Source organism: Helianthus annuus, chromosome 10 (assembly GCF_002127325.2).
Source record: "Helianthus annuus cultivar XRQ/B chromosome 10, HanXRQr2.0-SUNRISE, whole genome shotgun sequence".
Taxonomy (NCBI): domain Eukaryota; kingdom Viridiplantae; phylum Streptophyta; class Magnoliopsida; order Asterales; family Asteraceae; genus Helianthus; species Helianthus annuus.
Window position 1 is genome coordinate 99,644,104 of NC_035442.2, and position 16,873 is coordinate 99,660,976.

Below are 16,873 nucleotides of genomic sequence, written 5' to 3' on the forward strand. Positions count from 1 at the left end.
ATCAGAAATCATGTAGCAGTTTATCCACAATTGTAAGTAAGCACAGTAATTAAGCAGTAATTAAATATTAATTAATTCATACGGATACCTGATTTGGTGAGGGTTGTCACATCATAGATTATGATGAGACCTTTGCTCCTGTGGCAAGGTCTTATTAGATTGTTCTTAGCCTTTGTTGTCAACCACAACATCAAGGTGTATCAAATGGATATAAATTGTGCATTCTTGTATGGAAAAATCCAAGAGGAAGTGTATGTTTGTAAACCTCCTGGTTTTGAAGATGCCATTTATCCTGATCATGTCTACAAGCTTAATAAAGCTTTGTATGGCTTGAAACAAACACCAAGAGCCTGGTATGAAACTCTCTCCACCTTTCTTATTTCAATTAGGTTTACAAGGGGTAAAATTGATAAAACTTTGTTTTTGAAATAGAAAGGGAGGGACCTGATGATTGTCCAAATCTATGTTGATGACATCATCTTTGTATCCACGTGTACCTCCATGTGTGAAGAGTTTAGAAAACTCATGACAACAGAGTTTGAAATGAGTGCCATGAGTGAACTCCAATGCTTTCTTGGTCTCCAAGTTAAGTAATTGCAAAATGGAACATTCATTCATCAAAGTAAATATGTAAAAGAACATTTAAACAAATTTGAAATGAATGATTGGAAACCATGTAGGACACCCATGGCAACCACAAAGCTTGTCGTTGCTGATGAAAAAGATGACTTGATTGATCAAACTTTATACAAAAGCATTATTGGGTCTTTATTGTACCTAACTGCATCAAGGCCAGACATCATGTTTGCAACATCTGTCTGTGCCAGATCCTAGTCAGCACCTAGGAAGTCTAATCTCATTACTATGACAAGAATATTCAGATACATAGAAGGTGCTCCCACACTTGGTATCTGGTATCCTGCTAATGGGAATATCAAGATTTCAGGTTTCTCAGATAGTGATTTTGCTGGATGCAACATAACAAGGAAGTCTACATCAGGAGGGTGTCAATTTCTGGGCAATTGCTTATTATCTTGGCAAAGCAAAAAGCAAGCAGCTGTACAGCCCAACTGTTGTGACTTCAAAATCAGTTATTGGATTTTAGTATAACTGCTCTAAAAACTCCTCTCATGTTGGATAGTCAAGCAGCTAAAAATATCATCAAAAATCAAGTATCCCATTCAACCACCAAGCATATTGACATCAGACATCACTTTGTGAGGAATTGCTATGAAAAAGGTTTGATTTCTTTGCATCATGTTCCAACTCAGGATCAGCTGGCAAATGTGTGAACAAAAGCATTAGACACATCTACCTTAGAAAGCTTGATCTCAAGAGTTGGCAAGCTTAACTTGGATTAGAAGGCAAAAACTTATTTTCCTTGAATAAAAAGCATTAAAATGTTTTCAGAAAATCAAAAATCCATCCTTAAAAATAGTTTAAAATGAAAATTTGTCATGAATCCTTAAATCTGTTCATAACCACTGATGTTTTAAACCTCTGATTGGCTAAAAATCCACCCACTGCTGAAAGGTATCCTCTGTTTCCCCTTATCCACTGTTTATGGACCACTGCTGATCAAACAGCTGATGGTCTCAACCACTAATGTCTATCCACTGATAGACTAAAATCAGCCACTGTTCGTTTACTGTTCCCAACCACTGTTATTGTCCAACAGTGGTTTCCAAACAACAGTCATCCACTTTTTAGCAAAGGTTGCCACATGGACAGATGTTACCCGTCAGATCTTTAAAACCGCTGCCACGTCAGCATTCACTTTTTCTCCTTATAAAACCCTGCTTAAATCCCCAAACAGAGCTTTTACTTGCCGTATCGAATTCAAAAATTCTCCAAAGCGGTTACCGTCTTCTTCTTCACTTCTTCTTCAACCCTTCGCAATTTTCGACTCCGACCATGGCTCTGACAATTAAAAACCCTCATAACTACCTTCCCATTTTCGAGAAAACCGACAAAAACACCGCCTTCCACTCAATAATTGACATCCTTGAATCTTCCAAATACAAAGCAATTCTTACTGCCGATGCACCCATTTACCAAGATACTCTCCGTGATTTTTTGGGCAAATGCCAAACTTGAAGAGCAAAAGAAAGAGGTCTTTGGTATAACTTCCAAAGTCGGAGGTGAACTGGTTGCAATAACCCCAACTCCCATATCAACAACATTTGGATTAAACGACTTGGCAGGTAAGACATCTTTCCCGAAAAATGAGTTTCAAACACAGTTGATTGGGAGGGGATATGACGGACAGTTGAATAAGGCTACTATGTTTAAACCAAATTTTCCACCTCCAATGAAATTCCTATTCCATACCCTCTTAACTTCTCTCTCTCAAAAAACCACTACTTTCAATGAAATACCTTTGAAAATTCAGTACCTGGGGTATGCAGTTTTAACAAAACCTGATTATAACTACTCCCAAGCGTTGTTTTCTGACTTGGTTTCAAATGTGAAAAACATTCAAAATGGGAAAAATGCTGCTTTTCTAATGCATCCAAGACTATTAAGCTACTACTTGCAAAAACATGTTTCTGAAAAAGCTTTTCAGCAAGGTGCAGCTTTTAAAATGAATAGTCTCACATCTGAAACTTTTACTCACCTCATGGCCAAAGAGTCAATTGTTTCCAAAACACAAGCAAAGGGGATTGAGCAAATTTTAGATGAGTCCACATCTGCTCCTCAAACCTCTGTTGCTGAGCCCACTACTCCTGGTGATCACAACACTACAACCACTTCTGTGAAACCCCCACCAGCAAAACCCAAAAAGACCAAAACAAAATCCAAAAAGCCCACCAAACCCAATAAAACGGCCCCTCTGGAAGATGAGATCCCATAGGTTAACCCAAGGGTGGGACTTAGGCTACGACCCCCAAAGGGTGGCAGAACTGCAAATTGCTGGAAGAGAATTTGAGTTCTCTAGTCGGTCCAACGGTGTGTATTTGTTAGACTTTGACACGAAAGTGATCTTAGAAGCTTCTAACCCATTGTAAAATGCACAAGGTGCATTTGCTGCATTGTGGAGTTGCACATAACATTCCCCGCTCAACATTCCATCTTCCAAGATTTCTTGAGGAAGATTTAACTTGAATTGTCCTTTCTCATCAAGCTTTCCAACACCTCTTGTTTGGAAGTTACCATCTTCAAGCTTGTAGTCAATGGTCACTTTTAACCCTGAAATCAAGTCAACCATAGTAGACATATGATCAAACATATGCTACTGATTGTTGGATCGCAATGTAGATGCCATGACTACAATTGTTTGCATTAAGATAGATATATTTAGAATGACTGATATAGTAAATATATTACCTGATAATGCTTGGCTTGTCTGGATGTTATTCTCCAGACCATCTTCTCCAAATCCGTCATCAATTATTATGCCTCCATAAAATGAAAGGCTTAAATTTGTAAGTTGGAGTAGTAGCCAAGTTACATCTACTATCAAAATTGAATAGTCAGATGGTAGATCAACAATGATTGAATATTGGAATGAATTACGTGGGTTGGGCATTCATGAGCAAAAGATTTGCTGGAACTTCCACTTGAAAGGGAAGATGTTGAAACTCTAGCTCTAAACTTTAAATTACAATTCAAAGGACAGATCATAGAGTGTGTGTGTGTGTGTTATGTAGAATATCTTGTTTTGGCATCATCAGGGGGAGATTGTCGAACTATATAAAGAACTGGTCCAAAATCAATTATCTTTTGTAGAGAAATAAAGATTTGAATCAAAGTGTTTGCAATTTTTTATCTCCATGAAAGGACTGATGAAGACAAGAGAACTTCTAGTCAAAAATATTAATGTGAGGGTTCAAGTTTACATTGGAGGGAAGAACTGATGCCAAGGTTAACAATTGTTGGTCTCAAAACAACAGGTTTTCTATTGACAATAATGTAATAATAGATTTGTAAGATTACAAGTTGTTTCACAACAACTAATATTCGTTCACGTATTTTAATTGGTAGAAGTTGTTTACTAGGTAAAGTCAACATAGGTCATTAGTTATTTCTCTAAGTGCATAAATAGATCATGACATTATCCTTATCTATAGAGGTTGTTCCAAATTGAGTAGAGTACAACTGTGAGATCATTTGCGAGTGAATGTCTATATTGACTTACTAGTTTATAAACCCGTGTATTACACGGTTTTGTGGATAGAAATTATATAGTTATATAATGTATACACAACTTTAAATAATTGAATTATCTTTTTATTACATACAGTTATTTAAAAAAATGAAAGTACAATCACACAAATCTCTAAATAGTTTTTAAAGATAACCCTAAGCTATTGGTACTGGATACGAAAGGTCAAATTATGAACAAAACAACAAATATCGTGTACAAAGAAGTATTCAGAGATTTGTGTAAATGTGCTTTCATTTTATATTGTTGTATGTAATAAAGTAATTTAGTTATGAAAATTTTTGTAGGGAGTATAACATTACATAATTTATATTCTCAAACCCGTGTAATACACGAGTTTACAAGCTAATACATTAATGGATTCTTTATCAATTCCGTTGCTAGTTACCCTTCTATTAATCTATATACAATGTGTTAGGTTACTGAATATAAGAACAATACCAAAAAAAATCAATACGGTTGATTAAAATTATTGAAGTCAATTTAGATTTTGTTATGTTTTTTTTCAAAAATCAACTAAAACATAAATCAAATCAAAATAATAAAAGTATAATTAACATCATAAATGGATTATTAGATTATGTTTCAATAAATTTGTTAAAGATAAAGTTCAATTTATATTTAGGTATTTATAATAAATTTACGTCAGATATTATTATAATAAATTCCATCAAAATTATTTTATTTAAGAGCATTTTATTGAAATTACTAAGGTAATTAATATAATTATTTTTTACAATGTGCCATGTGGTATTCTTTACACTCCTTTATTAGAATTGAAAAGTTATTAAAGGAAGAAGGTGTCATGTGGTATGTGGCATTCTTTATACTCCTTTATTAGAATTAGATGATTCAATAATTGATTAAATCATGTTTTATATAGAGGTTATTCTGCACTACTTTATGTATTTGATTGATTACTACTTCCGCTGCTAATTGATTTTGATCAATCATGAATTGTTATTGTTTTATTCATGAAATCACACCCTTAGAGCCCAACATAACTAGTTTTTCAACTAGTTTGTGTGTGTGACTTTAATGTTCATATACATCATGATCATTCAAATACTCATCAAAAGTGGTTTAAAACCATATTTGAGAGCTTGATCATCAATAGATGAATATTTACGTTAAGAAAACTGGAAACTACTTACACGAGGTGTGCTATAGATGATCCTTTTCACTAGATTGAATCTTAGATCTTCTTGAAATTGGTAATGGGGAGTGGATATATGTAGAAATCCGGTTAGAATGTTCATGGATGAACGCTTGAAGGTCTAAAGGATGAGAGGGAGTAAGGTTAGTGCATGTGTGTTCGTGTGTTTGAAACTTGAAAGAATGAAGGAAGCAAAATGGGAGGGGGGGGGGGGGGGGGGGGGGGGATGTGTATATGCTTCATGGTGAAGTTTAAAGTTAATGGTGTGTGTTTAGGTGACACAAGGAGTGTAGACGTTTTTGTGGTGATTAAGATTGTTTTTTTTATAATAAATAGATTTGTTTTTATAAAAAAAAAAAAAAAAAAAAAAAAAAAAAAAACTATGGTGAAACTAGTAATCGTTTTTAAAAGTGTTGCTTAAAATATGATAATGGGTTATCATATGGTGAAGTTTATATAAAAATTTAAACCTACGAATGTGTGTTGGTGAAATGTTGTCATAACTTTGAATGTCTCGCAACTAATATTGGGTACTAAACTATGGAGTGGAATATTGACATGACTTAGTTTTGTTTACAATTATACCATTAATGATTGAATTTCTACAAAAAATCAAAAAGGTATTGTAAAATATAATGTATACATGTTATTCAAATAATATGCCTAACCTTGTATAATAATATTATATTTTATGTGATACTATAACTAATGCATGAACCATGCAAATTTCTAACTCCGATTCCAATAATCTTGGAATCTTTGTTGATGTATCAAATAGAGTTCAAATACCTTAATTTCTATGACAATTTGATTAAGGGTGAAAATGATGGACCTGGCAAATTCATGGGTGTGACAATATTCTGTTAAATCAACTCCTCCAAAATGGAAGAGTGGTGGCAAAAGAAACCACATGCCAAGAGTGTTCATAAGAAAGAAGAACTTATTGCAGCATTTGACCCCATTTGACATTTACGTATTTAAGGGCACGTCTGCATTAGTTACGCGCGTTGGCACAATGATATAAACATGTTTAAGCACATAAAAGATACGTAAACAAAATATATTAAGTTGTGACGGATCATTTACCCCCATTGGAATTATACTGACACGTAACGTGTTATAACACACAAAAGAAACGTATAAATATGCGATACAATTAAACGAAACGTATTAAATGATGATGAATTGGTTACGTACAACGAATTTATACCAACACATAGATAAAATTAAACATGTCGTAAAGTGATATAGATATAGTAAAATTAATTTTGAGATTTAAAATTATAGAAAAAGAATAATACAAAGGATAAAGTAGCTAAAAAAACATAAAATAAAAGAAAATTTAGAACCCAAGGGGGCAAAAGTGAAAACATAAAAACTTAAAAGGGAAATTATGTTATCATACAAAGGTGAAAGGAAGATATTTACAAATATCACCGACATTTGTAAATAAGACATAGAAGAATAGTTATCGAAGTGGCTGAAAAAAAAGTGGGGACAATTACAAGAAACTTCAAGAATTGAGAGAAAAACATCCAAAAAAAAGGGGCCACACCAATTGAGTTTGAAAAGCCAAGTATGCCACACAAAGTTATCAGAAAGAAGACAATAATTTATACTATAGGAGCTAGTGTGTAACATGGTGTCCTATATAAACACCTTTTCTTGTAAACCCTAAAAGCAATTTATATACAATTCAATACAAGCCTCTTTTTGATTTCTATACCGTTTGACATGGCATCAGAGCAGCGTTTCTGATCTGTGAATACATTGTTCATCATCTACAATCAATCTCAACAAAACCAAAATCATCAAAAACGTGAAGCCTCAAAAATCAAACCACAAAAACCCAAAACTAAAACCAAAAATTAACTCCAAAAATCTGATCAAACTCCAAGAATTCGATCCAATGTAACGAGAAACCCTAGTCGCTGCAAGAAATCCTAATCGCCACCGCTATTGAAAGAAACCCTAGTTCCCGCCACACAGCTGTATCTCGGGTTCCGCTTTCTGTGGACCCTAGTATCTCCAACAACTTGCATCATCGACACTGTTTGCATCACGAGCCACCGTCGTAATTTTGGGCGGATTTGTTCTTGAATCTTGTTGATAGAAGACTAAAATTAAAGGTTGTGTGTTGCATTAGTGCGTTGAATTATGGGCGAATTTATCTCTAGAAAACCCGAGCCGCCGTTTAATTTGGCGGATTTACTAAAGTTTGGGTCGTTTTGGGCTAGCGGATTTGCTCTGGGTTACCTCAAATCTTGAACGCGAGTTCAAGTTGCCCGACGTATTTGATAAATACGCCTGTAAGATAAGAACGCTAGGTTCCGGCGTATTTAGCAACGCTAGGTTCCGGCGTATTTAGCAACGCTAGGTTCTGGCGTATTTGATAAATACGCTAGCATTGTTATTCCAAGTCTTATTTAGGTTGTCGGCGTATTTGGGCGATCTTAAGATAACTTATCTACGGTTCCGGCGTAGTTAACTTTTTCAGGCGTATTTATCAAATACGCTCGGTTAGTTGATTGTCAGGTACCGTTGTTGTAAAACAACGTTAAAAAAATTGTTGACCACTTTGCAAATGGCTAATCACCAGGGCTATGAGTTGTTGAAAGACTATCAATCAACAAGTAGGGAAGCCTATTTAACAACGCAGAAGAGCGGTGATCGAATCACCTCTTGGATTTTTTTATTGTGGAGCCACTAATACAATGACGTTTGAGCCATCGGACTTTGTCCCTACAAAGAAATCAAACAGAACCCACATCAAAACTGCAAATGGTGAACATATTTTAGTAAAGGGAGGAGGAACTGTTGAAATATCTCTCGATCTGAGACTGTCAAATTGTTTATATGTTCCTTCGTTAACATAAGAATTGTTATCAATAAGCCATGTCACAAAGGAACTCAATTGCACAGTTCTAATGCATCCTCATTTGTGTATCTTACAGGACATCAGAACTCGAAAGATAATTGGGTGTGGCACTGAACGACTGGGCTTATATTATGTGGATGAGGTGATTCAGTCAAGGACTGGGATGCTCGCTCACGGAACAAAGAGTAGAGATGCTTGGCTTTGGCATAGGAGATTAGGGCATCCGTTCGCTGGGTATCTACACCTTTTACTCCCTAAACTCTTCCCGTCTAATAGTACATCAGACTGTGAAACATATGCCTTAGCCAAAAGCCATGAAAAAAGCCATTCAAACCAAGTAACACTAGGGGTCAGTGAACCATTTGCATTAATACATTCAGATGTTTGAGGTCTAGCTGAAACTAACGGAGGTCAAAATTTCCGGTTTTTCCTACTGTTTGTTGATGACTGTACCAGGATGACATGGGTGTATTTTTTAAAACACAAATCTGAAGTCTTTAACAAATTCAGACTGTTTTACACCATGGTCCAAACCCAATTCAAATCTTATGATCTGATAATGGAGGGGAGTACGTTAATAACTCCATGAAACAATTTATTCAAAAGAGGGGAATGATTCACCAAACCACTTGCCCAGAACACCCAAAACAGAAAGGTGTAGTTGAGCGGAAAAATGGCATTCTAGTAGAAATGGCCCGAGCCCTTATGCTTAAATCCAAAGTTCCTAAGTCTTTTTGGCCCGAAGCTACAAACACAGCTATGTATCTCCTTAATCGTTTACCAACCAAAGCCCTTGACCTCAAAACTCCCCTATATACCTTATCCACATTCACTAAACTACCTCCACCTCTTACCTTACCACCTCGAGTCTTTGGCTGTACAGCCTTTCCCCATATACCCACAACTGAACGATCCAAACTTGACCCATGCGCCAAGAAATGTGTCTTTGTTGGTTATGGGGTGAATCAGAAAGGATACAGATGCTATAATCCATTACGACGTCGTGTAATTAGCACTATCCACTTCGATTTTCTTGAAACAGAATATTACTATCAGTCCCATCTCAGTGGTCAGGGGGAGATAGAGCATGAGGACTCACTGAATTGGTTGAAGTGGATTCCATCCGCAAGCGAAGACGAGTCATCTCATACATCCACACATACTGAGCCTGTCAAAAGTATCACCCAAGAATCATCCAGACTGGTGTCCGAGGTAAGTGACACTCAAAATCTTGACTCTCAAAATCTTGGAAATGTGATTGAATCAGATCCTAATATTCATGAAAGTCCCGAGGTAATGGAACAGGTGGAGATTGTTGAGCAAAACAACGCAGCCCAATGGGAAGTCGAATCTAACGAACAACATGATGGTGGTTCTGGAACAACACCGGGAACATATGTTTTACCTCCGAGAGCCAATATAGGGGTTCCTCCAAAACGGTACTCTCCAGAAAGGGAAACTAGAACTTCAAGGTATCCTATAGCTAATACGGCTAACAAGAACTTATCTAACAGTGCGTAAGCATTTGTTACCTCTCTATACTCTAAACAAATACCTAGTTTCGTAAAGGAAGCCCAAAGTCAGAAAAACTGGAAAGAAGCAATGGAAACGGAGATGCATGCTCTTATGAAAAACAACACATGGGAGAAGTGCAGCCTTCCTAAAGGAAAGAAAATAGTTGGATGCCGGTGGGAGTATTCAATCAAATGTAAACCAGATGGTTCCATTGGAAGATACAAAGCACGTCTTGTAGCCAAGGGTTACACTCAGACGTATGGGATCGATTACTCTGAGACATTTTTCCAGTTGCAAAAATGGACACCATCAGAGTCCTCTTCTCTGTGGCAGCTAATAAGTAATGGCCTCTCCACCAGTTCGATATTACAAACGAATTTCTCCATGGAGACCTAATGGAAGAAGTCTACATGGAAGCACCTCCAGGTTTTGGTGTGGGTTTTAAAGAAGGGGAAGTCTATCGGTTGAAAAAGTCTTTATATGGGCTGAAACAGTCTCCACGGGCATGGTTTGGAAAGTTTACTTTGGCCATGAAAGAATATGGGTATCACCAAAGTAATGCTGATCATACGTTGTTTCTAAAGAAAAGAAGTGGTCTTGTATTGTGCTTGATCATATATGTAGACGACATGATTATTACCGGAAACGATGTAGAAGAAATAACACGGCTGAAAAAGAATCTGTTCTCAAAATTTGAAATGAAAGACCTTAGGAATCTCAAGTATTTCCTAGAGATAGAAGTCCTCATGTCCAAATGGGGGATCTTCATCTGCCAAAAGAAGTATGTCCTCGATCTCCTGGCAAAAACTGGTTGATTAATTGTAAACCGGCGGATACTCCAATGGTGGTGAATCACAACCTTCACATGGAACTTAATGGAGAGCTTGCAGACAAAGAAAGGTATCAAACGGCTCGTGGGCAAGTTAATTTATCTCTCTCATACTCGTCCTGATATAGCTTATGCTGTTGGAGTAGTAAGTCAGTTCATACATCAACCACAAGTTGCCCACATGGAAGTAGCTCAGAGAATTTTAAGGTATCTCAAGGGGACTGCAGGCCATGGAGTGTTGTTCAAAACAAATAGACATTTAAATTTCTAGCTCTACACTGATGCAAACTGGGCAGGAGATAAAGGAAACCGAAGGTCAACATCAGGATATTTCTCCTTGGTCGGTGGAAACCTGGTTACCTGGAAAAGGAAGAAGCAAAAGGTGGTTGCTTCATCGAGTGCAGAAGCAGAATTTGGAGGTATAGCTCGAGGGTTAAGCGAAGTTCTTTGGATCAGGAAGGTACTAGAAGACATCGGATTCACCCAAAGGGAACCAAGCAAAATTGTGTGTGACAATACGGCTGCAATACAGATCTCAGAAAACCCAGTTCAACATGATCGAACAAAACATGTGGAGGTAGATCGCCATTTCATCAAGGAGAATTTGGAGGAAAAAAATCATAGAGCTCCCATATGTGTCATCTAAAGATTAACTCGCGAATATTCTTACAAAAGCTGTCAACGGAAACGCGTTTAGTAGCTGCTTAAGCAAGTTAAGTATCGGTGACCCCACTACTTAACTTGAGGGGGAGTATCAGAAAGAAGACAATAATTTATAGTATAGGGGCTAGTGTGTAACATGGTATCCTATATAAACACCTTTTCCTGTAAACCCTAAAAGCAATTTCTTTATAATTCAATACAAGCCTCTTTTTTATTTCTATACCGTTTGACAAATGTTCCTTCTTTATTCATTACCATTCAATAGCCTCCAGCTTACTTAGATACTGTTGTGAACTATTGATTAAACAAACATTTGATTGTCTTATGAATCAGTTGTTTTGCTAAGTGTGTTGTTTACTTAGAGTCAGTCTTTTTTATGGATATCAGTCTTTTGTAAATGGTTAGCATCTTTCAGTTATGTATCTGTTTGTTTGATGTCATGGTTACGGTGATGAATGCTCATGTCATTTAGTAGTTTAGTCACTTGTATAAATAGATAATGACCTATATCATGATCTATATTAGTTGTTCTTATACCTGTGACCAGGGTGTGCACGGTTCGCTTAGGTTCAGTTATTAGCATTACCCGTAACTGTAATCGATGTCATCGGTTAATCGTTTCGGATTATTCAGTTATTTTGTCGGTTTTTAGTTATGTTCGGTTTGGTTAATTTCGGTTAATAACCAAACCAAACATTGGCAAAAAATTTATTAGAAATTCATGTAATGGAGGTAATAATACTTGATATACATACATACATACATACATACATACGTACGTACATACGTACGTACGTACGTACGTACACACACACACACACACACACACAGACAGACATACATACATACATACATACATACATACATACATACATACATACATACATACATACATACATACATACATACATACATACATACATACATACATACATACATACATACATACATGCATGCATGCATGCATGCATGCATACATACATGCATGCATGCATGCATGCACGCACGCACACACGCACACACACATACATACATGAATTTGTTGTATAAATAAATAAAATGGAGGTATAAACACATGAAATGGAAGTATAAAACAAGAAGTGGAGGTATGAAAGCTAGAAATATATGAAGATTTAAATGGTTAGCTTCGGTTAACCAATGGTACAAAAAATATATGTTAACTCGGTTTCGTTTAATTTCGATTCAGTTTTGAAGGTTTACGGTTCCATTTTGGTTAATGGTTCAGTTATTGCTCACCCCTACTTGTGAGTGATTAACTATGTGTGAGTGATTAACTATGTGTGATATCGTGTTAAGGAGGAGCACTTTGTTGAACTAATTAAATTAAGTAAGAATCTATGCTATAGATACAAAACTTGGTGACGAAGACTTGATATATTATCATGTAATAGTTTGGTAGGTTTGGTATTTGATGTTTGTAAATGTTTCTAACTGCTAGCGCAGTTATGAACAACTTTACCCGAGCAAACTGGCGCAGGGCACATGATGGCGTAGTTTCCATAAAATGTGCCAACGAAAGTTGGCGCATATGGTGATAATGGCGCATATGGTGATAATGGTGCACTTAGTCGGGCCCTATACATATGTATAATTTTTTAGAGAGTTGTGAGAAGTGTGTGATTTCTATAATCATTGTATTCTCTTTCAGAGCCGGCCCAAGGGAAAACTAAATGAGGCTTGGGCCTTGGGCCACCAAAACTATAGGGCCTCCACAATTTGTTGAAACCACAGTCCATTTATAAAAGATTTAGGGTGTGGGTTATCAACAGATTAATGGTTGGTAGTGTAGTGGTTTTGTGTATGTATGGATGTTGGTGAGACCTGGGTTTGAATCCCTGGTTCACCATTTTTTTTTCTTGTTTTTTAAATTTTAACACAATCTTTCAAATAATTACACTTGGGCCCTTCAAGTTTAACTTTCAATCACATGCATTTTTTTTGGGAAAAAGACCACAAGATTTTACTTTGCCTTAGGCCACCAAAATGGTTGAGCCGGCCCTGTTCTTATTTTCAAGTAATAGAAAAGCAAGTTATTTGCATGTGTGTTGTTTTACATTACACATAAACGTTTATGTTTTGGATTCCACACTTCATACCTGTGTGTGACTTTATAGTTTTTTAGGGACCTACATACGCTGAATATATGATTATCATGAGTTCTTGATTATAATTCTGTTGCTTATTCTGATAATATAACTTAGTGTATATTGATGAACACCCTTAAGATCCCAACAATCAATGGTACAAAGATTGAAGCCATTAAATATATAAAATACAATGGTGTAAATAAAGAAAAACTAACATAGATAATACGAGAACCACAATAACTTCTTTATTTCAACGTGTACAGACAATTGTAACTATAATAATGAACATACAACAACAAATAACACAACTCAAGTTGCAATCAAACCTGGAACATCTACAAACCCCTATCAAATTCACACTCAAATATTGAAATCATAAGCAATGGAACGCGACCTCTCATCATTGGCGAATCATGATACATCAATCCATATACCCACATCATCTTCTTACAAATCTTTATTACATTCTTGAAAGATTAACTGGTATTTGAATATGCCTACACACGCCACGACTAAGGAATATTAAAATGCTTTGGAGGGAAAATTTAAATGTGCGGTGGCCCAGGTATGAGGGGATGATGTTTCCATTTTGGAGGAAGGGTCGGTAGTGGATGAAATTTGGGGAGTGAAAATGGTGGGCATGGTTTTTTAAGAAATGGTTCTGGCTTTGGCTTGGGCTTGGGTTCTGGCTTTGGTTCTGGCTTAGGCTTGGGCTTTGGCTTTTGTTTCGACTCCGGTTTGGGCTTTGGTTTTGATTTTGGCTCTTGTTTGGGCTCTGGCTTTGGTTTTGGCTCTTCTTTGGGCTCTGGCTTTGGTTTTGGCTCTTGTTTGGGCTCTGGCTTTGGTTTTGGCTCTGGATTTGGTTTTGGCTCCGGTTTGTGCTTTGGCTCTGGCTTAACAGCAACTGGTGGATGATGGAAATGATTGTGAAATTTCTTATACCAAGGGTGGGACTTAGGGAACGACGGCCAAAGGGTGGCAGATGTGCAAATTGCCGACGAGAATTTGAGTAGTCCGGTCGGTCCAAAGGTGTGTTTTTCATTTGACTTGGACATGAAAGTGATCTTAGAGGCTTCTAACCCATTGTGAAATGCACAAGGTGCATTTATGGCGTTGTGGAGTTGTACATAGCATTCCTCACTCAACTTTCCATCTTTCAAGATTTCTTGAGGAAGATTTAACTTGAATTGTCCTTCATCATCCAACTTTCCAACACCTCTTGTTTGGAATTCACCATCTTCAAGCTTGCAGTCAATGGTCACTTTTAACCCTGCAAATTAAGATCAACCATAGTCAAGACACATGATCAATGTATGCTACTGATTGTTGGATTGCAATGTAGGTGCCACGACTAGAATTACTTGCATTGAGCTAGATATATTTACAAATTACAATACGTAACAAAGTAAATATTACTACCTGATAATGCTTGGCTTGTCTTGATGTTATTCTCCTTGCAATCAGCACATTCTCCAAATCCAACTACCTCCACAATATTGGCACTGCCATAACACAAACTCCCATAAAAGAACAAAACCAACAAAAACCCAAGAACAAAAGTGCGCTTCATCGAGAGATGTTAAAATGAAAATCTTAAAATCTCAAAGAAAAGAACATAACATGAACTTGGTGTTGGAATGACTACTTGAACTAATTTCTACTTGTATATATATTAGTAGCGCTGATCAGTTATGGGGCTGGCTAACCTATAGGGAAGTAAATAACCTCAATTACACCACATGTATATTCACTATACTTAACATGCATGTTAATGCAATATCTCCACCAACTAACTGAAAGTTCAATACACATTATGACCCATGTGCTACACTTCTACCACTCTAGGAGAAGAATAAATTGATCATTTTTGACAGAGACTTAAATCTTTATCTCAGCTACACATTATATCAAACAGTTAACATGATGAATTCAGTTCACTTATTCACCTACACATTATTACATCATGGGTTACCAGTTATACGATGATAGCGGAAGTGGGTTGCAGAGTTGACAACGAAGTTGATTATATTATAAGATCGGTGACACCCCGATAAGAATGTTTAAAAGGGGATAGGTCATTTCTAAAGATGATAACGGACATCAACTTTAATCGTTTAACTGGTCAATGTATCTAGAAGAGTAATTTAGTTTATTTACGTACGATAAATGTATGATTTTACTTTAATCCCATAAGTTAAAATGCGAGGGCCTTTCTTTCCGTTTGGAGTACTGTGTTTTTTCTTTCTTACTGATGTATTACACGACAAAAAAAATTATGTATCATGAAAGCTAATAAATACCATTTATGATTCTTCTCTTGTTTAAGTAAGAGCGTTAATGGTGTACGTATTTTTTTATATTAGGACAAACCATATGAAAACATACCTAACTAAATTTAATTAGTATGGTGATTAGTGAGTTAAGTCAATGCTCGAGTTATTGTGTGTCATCAATATGTCTATTATTACCATGTGGTATAATTAAGCAAAGAAGATACATTTCTATATTTTTTTGAACAACAAATTCTTACACCAATCCGTCTTTGGCAGGGCTCGAACCTTTGAACTTAAGGGGAGGAATGGTTTTGTCAGCTAATGGTTTTGTCATTAGAACCCAACCACCCACCTCAACCAGTGGCGGACCCAGGAATTTTTTCATGGAGGTGCGGAACATTTTTAAAAATTTTAGGCCCCTAGGTACATAAGTAAAAAAATCGGTTGTATCGGGTCGGGTCGAGTCGGGTCATATAAGCCAAAAGAACATCAAACTAAATTTATATATTTGGCAAACACGTCAAACTTTGTACAAACATAATTAAAACGTTGCCCTACGGGTTCTCATTTTTTGAAATCTATCCAAAATATCATATAAAGCTACTTTATTAAGCAAGTCTTTCTCTATATAACATACACAACTATCACTTAAATTCTCATCCCCAATCCGATTACGCAAGTCGGTCTTCACATTCTGCATTGCCGAAAAACATCTTTCAACGTTTGCGGTTGCGACGGGTAATACGAGAACAAGCTTCAATAACCGATATAACAATGTAAAAGTTACGTGAATATTTGTTGAAACCATTAACCTTACAAGACTTGACAAACCATCCAAGTTGGCGAATTGTTTATCTTTTTTCACAAAATTAAAGTAGTTTCCGAGTTGAAACGGAAGCCTTCGTTTTTCCTCTTCAATGAAATCATATGAATACTTCTCAGCTAGCTTTAGTATATTTGGAATGTCAAATGCACTAAAATTATCACAAGGACTCAAACAACTCATATAAACAAGTAGTTATGATATTACCTCATTAAAACGGTTCCCAAATTCTTGAGAAATTGCGCCATAACGTCTCTACTCATGGTTCCTATAATCCTATCACAATCAAATTGATCCATGACCATAAGTTCATCGTTCCATAACCTTTTTGTTTAATTTTAACTTTCAACCATTCAAGCAATCAAGCCCTAGAATTGTTTAATCACCCCTAAAAATCATCTAAATAACATAATCATCATAAAAATCATCTAAAGGTTTAACATCGAAGCGAGGGAAGCGCGCC

The 16,873-nt window shown here is 36.3% G+C and overlaps 4 protein-coding genes across 4 annotated transcripts; 1 reads left to right on the plus strand and 3 right to left on the minus strand.

Moving 5' to 3' along the window:
- Positions 1–2,878: 2,878 nt before the first annotated feature.
- On the minus strand, positions 2,879–3,529 carry LOC118482660 (proline-rich protein 4-like). The gene is made up of 2 exons (XM_035978248.1): positions 3,328–3,529; positions 2,879–3,189 (listed from the first exon to the last, which is right to left on the minus strand). Exons 1-2 carry the CDS (start codon positions 3,527–3,529, stop codon positions 2,879–2,881), a joined length of 513 nt encoding a protein of 170 aa, XP_035834141.1.
- Positions 3,530–9,801: 6,272 nt separating this feature from the next.
- On the plus strand, positions 9,802–10,110 carry LOC110881712 (uncharacterized mitochondrial protein AtMg00820-like). The gene has a single exon (XM_022129890.1). It carries the CDS (start codon positions 9,802–9,804, stop codon positions 10,108–10,110), a length of 309 nt encoding a protein of 102 aa, XP_021985582.1.
- A 3,422-nt stretch (positions 10,111–13,532) lies between these two features.
- LOC110885111 (proline-rich protein 4) lies at positions 13,533–15,138 on the minus strand. The gene is made up of 2 exons (XM_022132812.2): positions 14,734–15,138; positions 13,533–14,584 (listed from the first exon to the last, which is right to left on the minus strand). The coding sequence occupies exons 1-2, from the start codon at positions 14,882–14,884 to the stop codon at positions 13,860–13,862; spliced, it is 876 nt and encodes a 291-aa protein (XP_021988504.1). The 5' UTR covers positions 14,885–15,138; the 3' UTR covers positions 13,533–13,859.
- A 1,003-nt stretch (positions 15,139–16,141) lies between these two features.
- On the minus strand, positions 16,142–16,673 carry LOC110881711. Its single transcript, XM_022129889.1, has 4 exons — positions 16,618–16,673; positions 16,405–16,561; positions 16,225–16,341; positions 16,142–16,165 (listed from the first exon to the last, which is right to left on the minus strand). Exons 1-4 carry the CDS (start codon positions 16,671–16,673, stop codon positions 16,142–16,144), a joined length of 354 nt encoding a protein of 117 aa, XP_021985581.1.
- Positions 16,674–16,873: the final 200 nt, after the last annotated feature.

What these genes read in the sequence shown, in the direction of transcription:
- LOC118482660 (XM_035978248.1), bottom strand. Translation starts at nt 3,529, where the DNA reads ATGCCCAACCCACGTAATTCATTCCAATATTCAATCATTGTTGATCTA. An exon ending in GACAAGCCAAGCATTATCAG is followed by an intron (nt 3,190 to 3,327) that starts GTAATATATTTA and finishes ACTTGATTTCAG; the next exon opens with GGTTAAAAGTGACCATTGAC.
- LOC110881712 (XM_022129890.1), top strand. Translation starts at nt 9,802, where the DNA reads ATGGAAACGGAGATGCATGCTCTTATGAAAAACAACACATGGGAGAAG.
- LOC110885111 (XM_022132812.2), bottom strand. Translation starts at nt 14,884, where the DNA reads ATGAAGCGCACTTTTGTTCTTGGGTTTTTGTTGGTTTTGTTCTTTTAT. An exon ending in GACAAGCCAAGCATTATCAG is followed by an intron (nt 14,585 to 14,733) that starts GTAGTAATATTT and finishes CTTAATTTGCAG; the next exon opens with GGTTAAAAGTGACCATTGAC.
- LOC110881711 (XM_022129889.1), bottom strand. Translation starts at nt 16,673, where the DNA reads ATGAGTAGAGACGTTATGGCGCAATTTCTCAAGAATTTGGGAACCGTT. An exon ending in TTGGGAACCGTTTTAATGAG is followed by an intron (nt 16,562 to 16,617) that starts GTAATATCATAA and finishes TGATAATTTTAG; the next exon opens with TGCATTTGACATTCCAAATA. An exon ending in AGAATTTAAGTGATAGTTGT is followed by an intron (nt 16,166 to 16,224) that starts GTATGTTATATA and finishes TATTTTGGATAG; the next exon opens with ATTTCAAAAAATGAGAACCC.